General features: G+C 38.1%; 1 protein-coding gene across 4 annotated transcripts in view; it reads left to right on the plus strand.

Moving 5' to 3' along the window:
* Positions 1 to 13616, plus strand: part of LOC122571997 (choline transporter-like protein 1) — a 49128-nt gene that overhangs the window by 25434 nt on the left and 10078 nt on the right. For 3 of the 4 annotated variants that reach the window (XM_043736432.1, XM_043736431.1, XM_043736433.1), the window contains exon 2: positions 11188 to 11333. The exons of the other annotated variant lie outside the window; for it this stretch is intronic. In XM_043736432.1, coding sequence (XP_043592367.1) covers positions 11283 to 11333 — 51 coding nt within the window. In that variant the 5' untranslated portion in view covers positions 11188 to 11282. The remainder of the gene's footprint in view (positions 1 to 11187; positions 11334 to 13616) is intronic. 4 annotated transcript variants of the gene reach the window in all.

Here is a 13616-nt window from a genome sequence, read left to right on the forward strand (position 1 = left end):
AGTCGGTTATAAATAGCTGGCTGCTCTTTGTTCGTTTATCACTTATCACGACGTTCAAACAACTCTTATGAATCTTAACGAATGGTAACAGAATTTTTTATGGATAGAAGAATCCTTCTCTATGCGAAGATCGCAACATGTTTCGTTTAATAATTCCTAGGATATAGATCCTTGCGTCACTTTTACGACGACCGGTCTTTCTTCCAGTTTATCAAAAATTGAGAAGACTTTTGGAACAAGGGTTCCATAAGAGGAAACGGTCAACTGCGTTCGCCGAGCGAAGCGAGAAATTTTTAATTCGAATTTCGTGATATCATCTACCTTTGAATTGATAGTTGCAATGGCTCTTGAAAAACTTTGTTATTTTCATACTTAATACTTGTTCTATATTTAATATGTAAATTCGAAATAAATTTTTATTTTTTTTTAATTTAATTTATAATTTATGTGTTAATAATGTATGTATGTAATGTATTAATGTAATTTATAATTTCCATCCTTTGGAAATACCGTTCTCCTGGCACTTGAATTTTATTACAATATATTTTTAATGTTAATGTGGGTTGGAATATGGACGATAATTACGATAAACATGCCAAGTCAATTTATAAAATTTTCCTACGACATTGCATTTAAAAATAACGCGAAAACTAAATTACCGAGATTTATTTCGCGCTCTTTTAACGCTTTCGCGTTTAATTTCTTCTTTTGTTCCAATTTTTGACAAAAGTCACGAAAGCTTATTAACGATAAAGATTTCAACAAACAAAGCACTTGATTTTAAAAGTTTTTCCTTGTATTTCGGTAACCATTCGACACGAATTGAATCGCGCTTGTAGTCTAACAATTCTAATCGCTATGAGTCATCGTTTATAGCGAGTTCGGACAAATACAAATTAGCAATCATCGTTCGATTACCGCGAAACGTTATCGCTGACATTTCCAGTAGCTAATCCTAATCATGCTAATCTACTTCGCGTTACAAATATATCTCGATAATAAATCCGCAATAGCCTCGATTGTTAATATCGAGAATAATCGTTAATGACTCTGTGCGGCAATCGAAAGCCACTTTACTCCCAAGCTAATGGATGACGTGTGATTATCTCGATGAATCACAATGTTTCTTAGATTCGCTTTGTATTTTCATACGAAGAAAAGAAGAGGGAGAAAGAAGAGAAGGACATTTTTCTGTAATATACAGAAGATCACGTGAGACGCAATTCTCTCATATACGACATGATTTTCTATAAAAAAAAAGAAAAAAATATTTGTAGATCGAAAATGAAGAATACAATTTTGTAAGATAATACTTGGTTGAGAACACGGATCTTATGCAGCAAATATTAATCGATTTTCTACTGGCTCTGACACGGATAAACCAAAGATGATAAGTTGATAATCACTGATAATTCATATCCATAGGAAACCGGACAATAGTGGTAAACTGCAAGGTGAATATCATGTTTCATGGATACGAACATTGTTATTTTGATAACAGTCAGGAAGAGGCGGAGATATATTATTATACATAAGAATTATGTGCACGAGAACTTGGTGCATTTTCGAATTAAATCCCTTCGATAAATTGTATTCTTTATACGTCGTCTATTTTTGCAACGGAGAACGGTATCCTATTCCATGTTACTATACTCTGATGGAAAATAAGTGAAATAAAGTTTCATAGAGGTACAAACATTGCTTTATGCGGCACGAGGTTTAATTCTTTAAACGGAGAATTATGGAAGATATGGCAGGGTTTGCGGAATTATCACCGTATTATATTAATAATTCCGAGACGATAAAGTTACGTCGAATCACTTGGGGACTCAACGTTTCGAAAATCTATGCTCCATTCTTTCTAACAATTGGCGGTACTTAGCGTTAGCGAGATGGATTACAGTATGAAACTTTAAAAGTCCATAGATCCTTGAAATCCGGGCAGAAGCGTCTTAAAAGTTTCGCAAGTTTCGCAAGATCATTTGGAGCGCGGTGGTAATGACTTGAAAAGTTAAGCGATCCGAATCTCGCGCGTTATGACAGCAACTGGATTTTGTCACGATGTTTGTTCCAATTAAAATTTTGATAAAGCCACGGCTGAAAGAACTTCTCTCTTTTCTGTCCTCTAGAAATTATCACTCTTCCTTTCTTTTTACAAAAGTTTTAACGGGTTCTTTCCACACGGACATTTTCTCAAGATTCTTCTATTTTCGCAACAATTTTCCTTTTTTCTTTTTCTTTTTTTTTTTTTTTTAACAATTTCTTCTCGATTCTTTTCCCGTCGAATATGGTGATATAATTTGACGCGTGCTACGAGGGATGAATATTTTTGAGCGAAAATAAAATTGTTGATACGAAGGGCGGAACAGGATTTTCGGAATAATCGATGAGGCGAACGCTGCGATTTATCATTTCTCTGTTAATAAATTTCTATCGTACCATTGTTCTCCGGAGCTGTTCTTTCATCCTGTCATCACCATTAATTCCACCCACAGCCTCTGCAGCTGCCGTAGATTCCTCTTCTTCCACGTGTCGCTTAACTGTGCCGGTCTGAATCAACGATAATATATTCGATCGACTTACATAAGTTTTATAATTAGAAAATCGATAACTATAATTATCCTCCTATCTACGTTAACTACTCCTACGTTCCAATCTCGAAGATTTATACAAATAGACTTCCAATACAGATTTTAACTGAATTATAAAATAATTTACTCATCGAGATTTTGCGAATAGCTGACACCCGCGATTCGAAACAACGAAGCAAACCGTCGAGTAAATAATAATTTTCTATTCTAAATCGACTTTCTGAATAATTTCTTTTCGTCAATTTTCATCCACGTACCAAATCAAATTTATTACAAATCTTCGATAAAAGACTTCGACAAAATAATTATCACTTTCTTAACTTTCTCGTTTCTTCAATGCCTCCTTCGAATAGTTTGTTAATGTCTGAAATTATTTAGCTAGAAATCAGAAAACCATCGACGGCTAACAGCCGCGATTCTAAGCAATAATCTCCACCTTTCCGCACATTTTCCTCGTCCTCTGTCCAAAACCAATTTTCCCGATACAAAGAATTAAATGGTTATCACGTTCCGCAATCACGATGCCACAATTAATCCTCCTCTTTATACGTCGAGCGCTTTTACGCGATGATAAACAAACGGGCGATTTTCTATAAGAACACCATCGGACAAATGTTTGCCAACGTGTTCGATAAGAGAGCGACGCGTAAACGGTGTCCTCTCGGCTTCGTTTTAACGATCGTCGTTAAAACGACGAAATAATCGTAGCCAGAGATACCTATACGTGCAATTACAATAAAATAAATCCTAGGCAACCGTAGAGCGTGCATGGATCGGCGTAAAAATGGCGAGTAAAAATGGTCGTCAACGCGTTCCAGGGTTTAGTAGCGTGTGCAGAAATCGGTAACCGGCTTCGAATCAAGAATAGGGAATAATGCGAATCGATAATAGTTGCGTCGAATCACAGCCGTACAGTCGTGTACCGATTTGCAAATAATGCGAAATTTACCGTTCGTCGACTGTGTCATTTGCCTGTGGAATATTTGATCGTTCGATTCAACGATTTTCAATCCCACTATGGGCATAGATAAAATATTCTGGGTGGACAACTGTCCACGATCGTCGATGAATCTAGCAGATATTGATCGTATAGCGTGTGCGCGTCGACCACGTATTCTTCAACCGATAATCGACGAGTAAATGTCACCGATTAAACGATTAAGCGCTGGTTTCGTGATAACGCGCTCTTTTGTTCCCCATTTTTTAAATTAATTTACCGTATTGTCGTTGGAATTACTGGAACGATCGAAATGACCAAAACTGACGATACGGTCTTGCTACTGTTAATTTTATTCAAGTTCTAATTTCGCCAAGTTCGAACAAATCGAAATACGTGCAAACGTATCGGTCAATTTATTACGGAGGAAGATGCCTACTTCTATAGGATATCGTAGCGCGATTCCGAACGCGGCAGAAAAAGATACTGCGAGTTATATAAAACGGGCTTTTCAAAATCTTTTCACCGCACAGTTTTAAACAATCTTCGGTAACCCAGTTTTAGTTGCTCCGATAACTACCCAGTATATGAGTTACCTCATTTTATTTTTACCTCATTTCTCAACAAAATTACATTCGCTCAACTTTTGCTGTTTGATATTCAATGGATTAGCCCAGGGAAGACTTTTATTTCGCATAAAAGCATTGGCTTGGAACGAAGCGTTTCCTAATACTTTCTTTTTCGTAACGTGTATACATAAATGGGTTAGCAACTTTGAAATTATTGCCGTGGAAAAAGGGGAATTTGACCTGGTATTCGCGAGAACATCGATGTCGCGGAATTTTCGTTAAGTATAATATTAGTTTCCGTATGGAGAACCTGTGGAAACACGAGCTCTTCCTCTGCGAACTAAACACCCGCGTAAACGACTCTTTTTATTTCGTCCCTTATTATTTGCAATACTTTTCAAGAGAGCCCGTATGTCTCGATGTTTAAACAACGTACAGGTAAAACTAGAAACCGAGAGGAGAGAAAAGAAGGAATAATACTTGTAAGAAAATTAACCGCTTCACTTGAAATAACGTTTCTTCCTAATTTCCTTACGCGATAGAGAAGCCTTGGGTCAAAGATCTCTTATCGGTGTTTGACGACGATCGAAGACGTTCATAAGGTGACATAACCTGCTGGATGTACGCGACATAGTCTTTAGACTTATAGCATTGATGAAGAAGAAAAGCAATTCCTTGAAAAATCGATAAAAAGCAAAATTAATTGTTAATAGTATATCTTCTCGTATCCGAAATTTATTTGTACATAATCTCGCCTCACATAATTATTCCAACAACAGTCGATAGACGGCTCTCGGATATTTTAAAACACTTTTATTACTCGTGCAATTTCTTATCGATAATACGATCGAAACAGTATTCATTGTCCCACTAAAGAATCAAACGTGTTAACAACGGCAAGAAACCATTAATAAGATTTTATAGCAGAAACAGAAAATGTCTATCGTTCGAGTAATTATAAATGGTACAGGTATATGTGTTATATAGTGCTAAACTTTAGTAATGGTTTGTTTCAAACCATCAAATCTGTACGAATTAAATAATCATTACGACTTATTTTCCTTTACTACGCGCAATATAAAATCCGATTCTATTTTATCGAAGGCTATCCTCGACTAAATATCGCGGACCTAAATAGACGCAAACGGGTCACGATCGTTGATTAAATTTCAAGCGGTTAATTCCATGGGAAAAGAAACGAGCCCACAAGAAACAAAGTTTCTAAATCTTGAAATCTCATTATCGTCATGGTAAAACGAGAACATTTAACCTATCAAACCACTTAATCAAGCTACTTCTAAAAAACGAACTAGCCCGTTAATTGGGACATTCGTTCCCCGTGGTACGGGCTCCGTGAAGTTCCCTAATTTCGCGAAATTCGATCAAGATACACGATATTCGCGTGCCCGACGCATTCCATTCGTTATCAAGGAAATATCGTGCCGCTGTTTAATTCCAGGTGACACGGTCTCGCTGTGGTTTCGAACGAGATTAACCGTACCTCCGTATTCCTTCGCAAACCCCGCCCGACCATTTTCTTTTCTTACCTCTCTTTTTCCTTCGCCATCCTTTCGTTCTCTTCGCCTCTTATCTGACGTACCCAATAACGAGGTATGTGTGTCGCTCGATAAGTTGTATTGTTCCTGGCTGGTTGGCTGGTTTGCGTCGAGCTTATCGACCTACTGCGAGGGGAAAAAGCAACTCGGGCGAAATTCGTCGCGCGAATCGTTTTTCGACCCCTGAAATGCTCTCTCTGTGTATGATCGATTCGTTCAAGACGCCTTCTTTGCTTCTCGTCTTCTTCTTTGTCGTCTTTTGCTTCGTTCAAACCTACGGTGATTACGACAGTGGTATAAGTAGCAAATAAGAAACGATTGAATTTAACTGGTAAGTATGAAACTTCAACTTGATTCTGAAAATAAGATCTGTTATATTATTGCGTATTTGGATATATTTCTAAATAGGAAATCTAGAAATATGGAATTTATCGCGTAATTGTAAAATGTTGACCGAACGTTTGGATTTTAATATTGTATCTTGTACTTGTTTTAAAAATTATTTCGCAAAGATAGTTTGCCAGTAGATTAAAGCCATCCCCGACCGGCACGCGAATGCCACAACTCGAAAGCATACAGGCGAAATTATTTCGTAAAAATAGTTCTACCACAAATTAAGGAGATATGCTGTGTGAAATCATCTTAAAACGCGAAAAATTATTCCGCGAAAATAGTCTCCCTGCAAACGAGTGCGCTAGGAGCCAACGTCACGTTACCTAACATTTTTTTAATATTCTAATTACGCAGGAGAATTTCAAGGATTTGCCACGTATATTTTTTATCGTTACTTCTACTTTTATCCGGATTCTACAATTTTATAAATTTCGAGAGAAAGTCAAAGTATCCATAGAAGATTACGGTAAGCTATCTTTCTTTTTTTTTTTTTTTTTTTTTTTTGAAATCATGGAACTTCATTTCGTATCTCTGCCCGTTGCATAACGTCGTGATCATGCAACTTTGGCGTATTTTTATAATTCGACCCTTGGGTGAAAGATGCGTTCATCTAAGAAAATAATAACACAAAGACACGAGTAAAAAATAGTTTTCTGGCGAATTAAAAAGGCACGCCAGATAAAGCCACGCCATAACTCGGCGGAACATAGACAAAATTATTCCGCAACGCGGGAATTGTTTCTACAAATTGAAAACCACATGCCGCGAATCTGTAATTTAATTTGCCAGGCGGCTATTTCGCAAGTGTATTTTATAACCCGCGCCGTGCGAATTTATTTTTGTGGGATAATTTACCGTACGGTCTCCAATTCCGTTTGTGGCGACAACATTTTTCATGCATCGTTGAAAAAGCGGGGGTGTGGTATTCGGAAATAAGCAGGCCGAAGTAGGAAATGCGAAGATGGAAGTGGTTGTGAGCGAACCGCGCACATGTTCGATTTTTATCGCAGTCCGCGTTGATCGACTCGTACTCGCGTGAATTGCAGTTCGCCGGGATGCGTCGAAACACGTTCAAGGGTATATTTCTTAACCAAACTTGGCAAACTTGCGGTGTGTGCTTCATTCTTTTCCTTCTCTACCTTCGGTCTTAACTTTTTATAGTGTGATATATGTATAGCGAATCGCAAAAATATTCTCCACGTTTATCCTTCTTTTCCTTAGCGTTATTTATAGCCACATAAATCGCTTGCATGGATTATTAGCGAAATAACGAAAAGTTACACGAGATTGTACTTACAGTGAGTGACTTACGAAAGTATTCGAGCGCTTACCTATAGAAAACCTTCGTATACATGTACGTATATCAGTGTGTGTTATTTAAAATATTTTGAAATTTCGTTAACACGTGTTTCCACGATTCTACCATAATTAGCAGAGCAAACCTATATATATATATCGTAATATCGTAATTTCGAATATGTTAAATAATTCAATAGCTTTATGATATTCAATGGCTATTGATGTATCGTCCTTTAAATTGCCATTTATGACGAACTTTATGCCGAATCGTTAAACATCGTTATCGAAGCGTTTATACGGAATCTTTTGTAAGAAAAGCGTTTGCTTGGATCATAAGATTATACACATATATTTTTCTTCATATTTAGATTACATACTTTACACAACTCTCGAGGTGCCGGATCTTGTCCATCGAGAAGATCGACGAAGATGAGCAATATTTCTACGTCATTCTCAAACGACGTTTCGTTAGTTTATCTTCCCACGTTCTTCTTTCCATTCTTTCCGCTTTATTCTTCTTTCCGTGTGAAAAAGCGTATACGAATGTTTATATAATTTCTGTTCATCAAAAATGGAGCATTCAGGGAGGTTCGTCTACGTGTCTTTATTACGTTCAAAGGTGCAGCAATTGCATAATTTATAGTCGCGTATGGTCCTCGAATACGAAAAAGAAGACAGGTGGCAAAACCGAGAAATATATATTAGGATTTTCATGACTGTATAACAAATTTCAAAGTTCAACGCGCACCGTGTAAAATATTTAACGTCGACCTTTTAATGGCAATTCGATGTGTAAAAGATGTAACTCGAGCAAACCTGGAAGAACTCTGTACGTTCGGCCTACGAACTTTCTTTCTTTCTCCCTTCTATCGCAATTAGTAAATTCTAAAGAAGATGGTATACATTCTGTCGCGTTTCGCGACTACTCAAAACGATTCAAGAGGATTAACCGACCATAATGCGCGTTCATAACGAATAAATGGACAAACAACGCATTGATATTTCGCACAAAAGGTTAACAAAGAACGTACCTCGGCGTGCGCTTTGCTCCATTTTCGCTTTTCAATTACCGATGTTGTTGTTTCATAACCACAATCCTGATGATTAATCGGGACGCAAAGTTTTAATAGGCTGTCTGCTCGGAAATTGCATCATCTCTTTCACTTTGCAACGAAATATTATGACGTTCCTCTCTTTCAACCTGCTTCTGTGCGTGTTGAAATTTCAAAATTACACGATTGCACACCGACCGCGTTATTAGACTTCCGAAAATTCGATACTTTTTCATCGATCGAAGGATTTCGTACACGGAACGACTGAAAATGTTCCAACAGGCGAAAAAGACAGGCGAGAAAGTCTTTCATGTGGCAGTTATTTTGCTTATTCGTGTAGGCTTACTCGATTAATCGATCGAAAGTGACGTGACACGCGTCGAAAGAGGATGTTCCGGGAAATATTAATGTGACCAGGCGGAAAACATAAAAAAGGCGGAGTACATTTTCACGTAGACAATGATCAGCCATCTTGATCGTCATTAGTGGGTTTGCCGGACAGAGCTGTCCATTTATTTCCCAATTTTATCGTTATTATTCGATATTATGTTCCACTGTAAACACATCAGTGTATCATAAACAGAGGTTCGTACCTTTTTAAGCAACGTTCGTTCAAATAGAAGGCAATATTTACTTTGACGTAGAGTTAGTTTCGCAAAGTGTTGCAGAGGGAAAAAACGTATTTAACTGTGAATCGCGAATCAAGAAATCAGAGTAACACCGTGATGCAATATGGTGGACGTATCCAGTGGTAGTTTTTAATTTGAACAATTTCGTAACCTAGTTTTTGAAGTCGGTTCATAGTTACTCATTTTTATTACTCGTTTTCAAGTATCGCGTTCAGCCAGTTTGGACAGCATCCGCAGTTCCGAATTGGTTTAATCCGCACGTAGAGCATATAGGTCAAAGCGTCCCAAGTGAGTCCAACTTTCGTTCACGTTATATTACGATTAGTTTCGCATTTGCTTCACTTGTCGCGTAATAAAATTCCACTTTAAAACAGTGTTTCGTACCTGCCGCTGGCCACTGCTCAAATCCATAAAACTTATTCGATAATTAATGTCCACGTCAAAAACTAATATGCAACAGGGTAGCTATAAGTGCAGAAACGGATAACCTGGAAAATATTCCGCTTCACACCGAGCCGCGCGCTCTCGCAAACAGGAAAACGTCCATCGGCATTAGTTTAAAACTAATACGTTGATCGACAAGTTACAAGTTGTGGGATTGCAGATTTATGTGGCAGAGGCAATCCCTAAAATTTTGCGAGTTACGCTAATTAAATCCCTGATGTTACTCATACGATTTATCATTTTATACGTCATAGAAATTTACTTGTACGATTCTTCCAGACTTTTCAAAGCTATCGGACGTGAAAATTAATTCAAATTAATTTTCCCTTCCAGTTATAGCCATTCCTATTTTGTTTTCATAATTCATAAATAAAATAGCAATCTGCTCTGAAGAAAAACATCGAATTGATGCTTATATTCGACTATCTATTGTGTATTTTCGACCAGTCGCGGGGAGACGCGGTCTCGAGGTAGCGCGTCGACGGCAGTCGTAAATTCCCGTTACGATTGTAATAATCGACGCTACGAACAGATCGATCCCCTTATTTCTTTTGGGGATAATAGGGGTGGTTGATGTGGTATAACGCCGCGGTTAACAGCTTATGATATCTATATTTCCAGCAACTTAGTACAAGAAAGAGTTACGCCGTTGCGTAAGATGTAAGCGTCGCGGACGAAGGTTTGACGGGTGAGAAGACCCGGTAGAGAGACGTTGACTGTTCTCCTGCCGTAGTAGAAGAAATCCCTTGCAGTTGAATATAGCAATGTAATAGAAGCAGTCCGGGATGTTGTCTGATCAGTAGATGATTTGACAGTTTTCGACTTGGTGCCGGATTATCGAATGAACAAATGTCGTGGAAGCGGTAAAGTCCGTTCTCGTGTTAATACGGAGAAAAGCTCGGTGTGGGTGTGCCTTTTGAACTAAGAACGCCGATTCTTTGTTCATACTTTTCGTTAGAAAAGTGAGGGTAACGATCCACGATGTCCATTGGTTATAGCCAACGTTAACAAATGATTCATCGTTTATGGGAAAAGCAATGGCTTTCCCGTTACACAAATATCCGTTTTCTCCGTAATTTGCAATGAACCTAAGGACTGTTCTAAGGATCATCCATAAACCGAAAATACCTGCAGGATTAAAGGTTCATACGAGTCTGTATAACGGTACGTGGGCCTTAGCGGCCAGACTACGAGGGACGTCGTACGGAGCATCCCACGCGACGTAACATAGTAGTTAGTGAACTGTCGTGCTGTACACTTATCGTTGTGTTGTGATTTATGAAACGAATGTTACGATTGATAAAATTTCGTTATAAAGTATCGTTGTTAATCTAATAATAATCTAATAATTTCGCAGAAGATAATACACGCAGACTCGAGAATCTAAGAAAAGAAAGGAAAAGGAGAACGGATTTTCGCACTGCAACTCTCCCCGTAAAGATATCGTGGATCAGCGATATTCCGACGCAAGAGAGAGTCTTATAAATACTCCTATTACACGAGTATTAACTGTTGCATTTCCGATATTATCGAGAAAATCGACTAGTTTCTTATCTCCGTCTTATCGGCCGCTATTATATCGTTATTTAAAGATATCGCGTATTCCTCGCGCGCGATACTTATTATCGCGAAGTGTTGCGCGACGGCACAAGAATCCTCGATGCGACGGTTGCTGCGGCCATTTTAAAGAACTTCCGTTTTAATTTATTCCCGGAAGCGGACGCATTCGTGACATCGGACAGTGCGGAGCCAGGAAAGGATCAAGAGGGGCAATACACCGGCTGTTAGCAAGGATTAGCCAGTTCCTCGAGGATGAGCTGTTGCTGTTGCACGGACGAGCCATCGTCCAAAGTGGAGCCCAGGGTAAGGATTATTCTTTACGATTACGCTTGGTTGAAATTTCCGCTCGAGTATTTCGATATAAAAACTTCTGGCCTCGTCTCGTCGCCATGGCGGAAGAAGGAACAGAAGCCAGGTCAGGTCACTGATTTCGTTGAAATTTCGCGTGCAGTTCGCGCACTGGGTGCAATTCTTTTCGCGTAATGGCGGAGAAGAGCGGTAATTATTCATGAGAAACGTATTGGCCTCACACACGCGCTTTAATTATCGTATCCGTGTCTAAATTACGTTCGAGTATATTTAACCAAATAGGTTAGCGATGAATGAACGATCGTCTAAAGTTTGCGTTTAGTTTGGCGATTATGTCGGATGGACTTTTACGCGAAACGTTTTCATTCTAGATCGAATTGTTTATGAAACTGTCCCGACGAGTATCTATTTCTCTTTCTCTTTTGCCGGGTTTCAGAAGATAAAGACGTAGAGAGACGTAGCTAGTGATAATAATACGAAGGAAAATGAAAGATAGGTGGAATTCAGAATATAGTTTGTTTTTAAATCGAGCTGTATCAGTGAGCTGCGCCTTGAATTACTTATGCTTGAGCTTCTCACGAATGTAAGTTCCTATGCTTCTGACAGTTGTGAAAATAGGAATCCCAGCTCTCTCTCTCACTTTCGTTTCAAAATTAAGAATCGTTAATTGCGTAAAATAAAATAAAACGATACAAGAGAATCAAAGATGCGCGGATTTGTTATTTCTAATTAATGTACGCGTGTAACGTTATAAAGCGTTAATTTCCATTTCAAAGCCACCCTTCGACCGACTAAGACCACAGCTTAAAACCGTTAAAAAGCTCGTACGTACGAGGGTTAAACGTTTCGTCCGGTTCGAAAAACGATATCTTTTAATATGTAACTTGTCCATCTATCGATAAATCCGCTTACAGGAGTGATCATACACTCAGCGAACACTATGAAGTTCTGAATTATACTTTTTAGTACGTTCTTGTCCTTATTACGAATTTTTATAGCATTTTTACGAATACGTGTATAAACTTCCATTAATGAGACGTCCTTTCCCTACTTCGTTATGTAAATTCTTTTCCATCAACTAAGAGCAATTATACTAGTTTGAAAATGATAATCTTAAGTGCCATTAACGGATTACGTCGAAGTTCGCGAAATATTTCGCGTTCCGTATAATGAACTTTGGAATTCCGTCAGAAATAGCAGAAAATTTGTAGAAAAAGTTTTAAATATCGAAAGCGGATGAAACGAACAACAAATAGGCCGGTGGAAAAGCTTTTCATTTTAATTATTCTCATCAGCAAACGCACGAAGACTTTTTTCTTTAGAAAACCGTTTCAACCTCTGTCTTGCCAGTTACTTTAAAACCGTTCACACCGATTAATTCTATCGCGGCTATTGTAACAAATATTTCACTCGAAACTATTAGTTTTTCATAAATACGATTCGATGCAAAGTAGATTTAGTTAGTTTACAAAGTCCACTAAACAACATATAAATGATTATTAGAACATGCGTAGCGAATATAAATGTTTATGGAAATCTGTGTTTGAGATGTATAAATAAATGCCAAATTACGGTAATTAAATGCTTTAAATACGGTGCTTACGTATAGCCCATCAAAGTTAAATTTAGCACAGAGAACTCGAGCCGCCAAAATTCGTCATTTTCGTCCAAAGGGTTGAAAGTGGAAAGACGTAAATACATTCAGTCAAAATAGTGCAATAAACAGATATTTAATTTCCAATGATAAAGCGAACGAGACGAAGTCAATCAAGAGTATAAAGTTGAGAAAAGAAAGAGAGAACATTTTTGGAATAGATTTTGAAAGACGAGGATTGCAAAGCAAGGAAAAGAAGCTTAAATTTAATACAGCTCGAAGTTGCAGTCTCAAGGTGGCGAATTCCAGAAATAACGCATCGTATGCAACGTGTTGGATAGCACTTTCTTACGACCATAAATGCAGATAAACGGTTTAATTATAACTGTTTGTTCTCCGTATTCCAAAATGTAATTGAGAAAGGGGTGGTCTTAAACTGGTGATCACTAGCGTGCATGGAAACCGTGTATTCACGCTGCGATGAAACCGCTGTTTTTGCGCTTATATGTATCCTCTAATTGTACGGTTATATACCGATGGTTCCGTTGATCTACAGGGTGATTTAGAAATAACGGGATGGTTAAAATTTGATTTTCGCTAGAGACTCGAGCGAAAATCCGAATATCATCGTTATTACCACACACGCGCGTCCAATGTTACCGAACGCCGACGAAACCAAGCGA

This window comes from Bombus pyrosoma, linkage group LG10, assembly GCF_014825855.1.
Source record: "Bombus pyrosoma isolate SC7728 linkage group LG10, ASM1482585v1, whole genome shotgun sequence".
Lineage (NCBI taxonomy): Eukaryota > Metazoa > Arthropoda > Insecta > Hymenoptera > Apidae > Bombus > Bombus pyrosoma.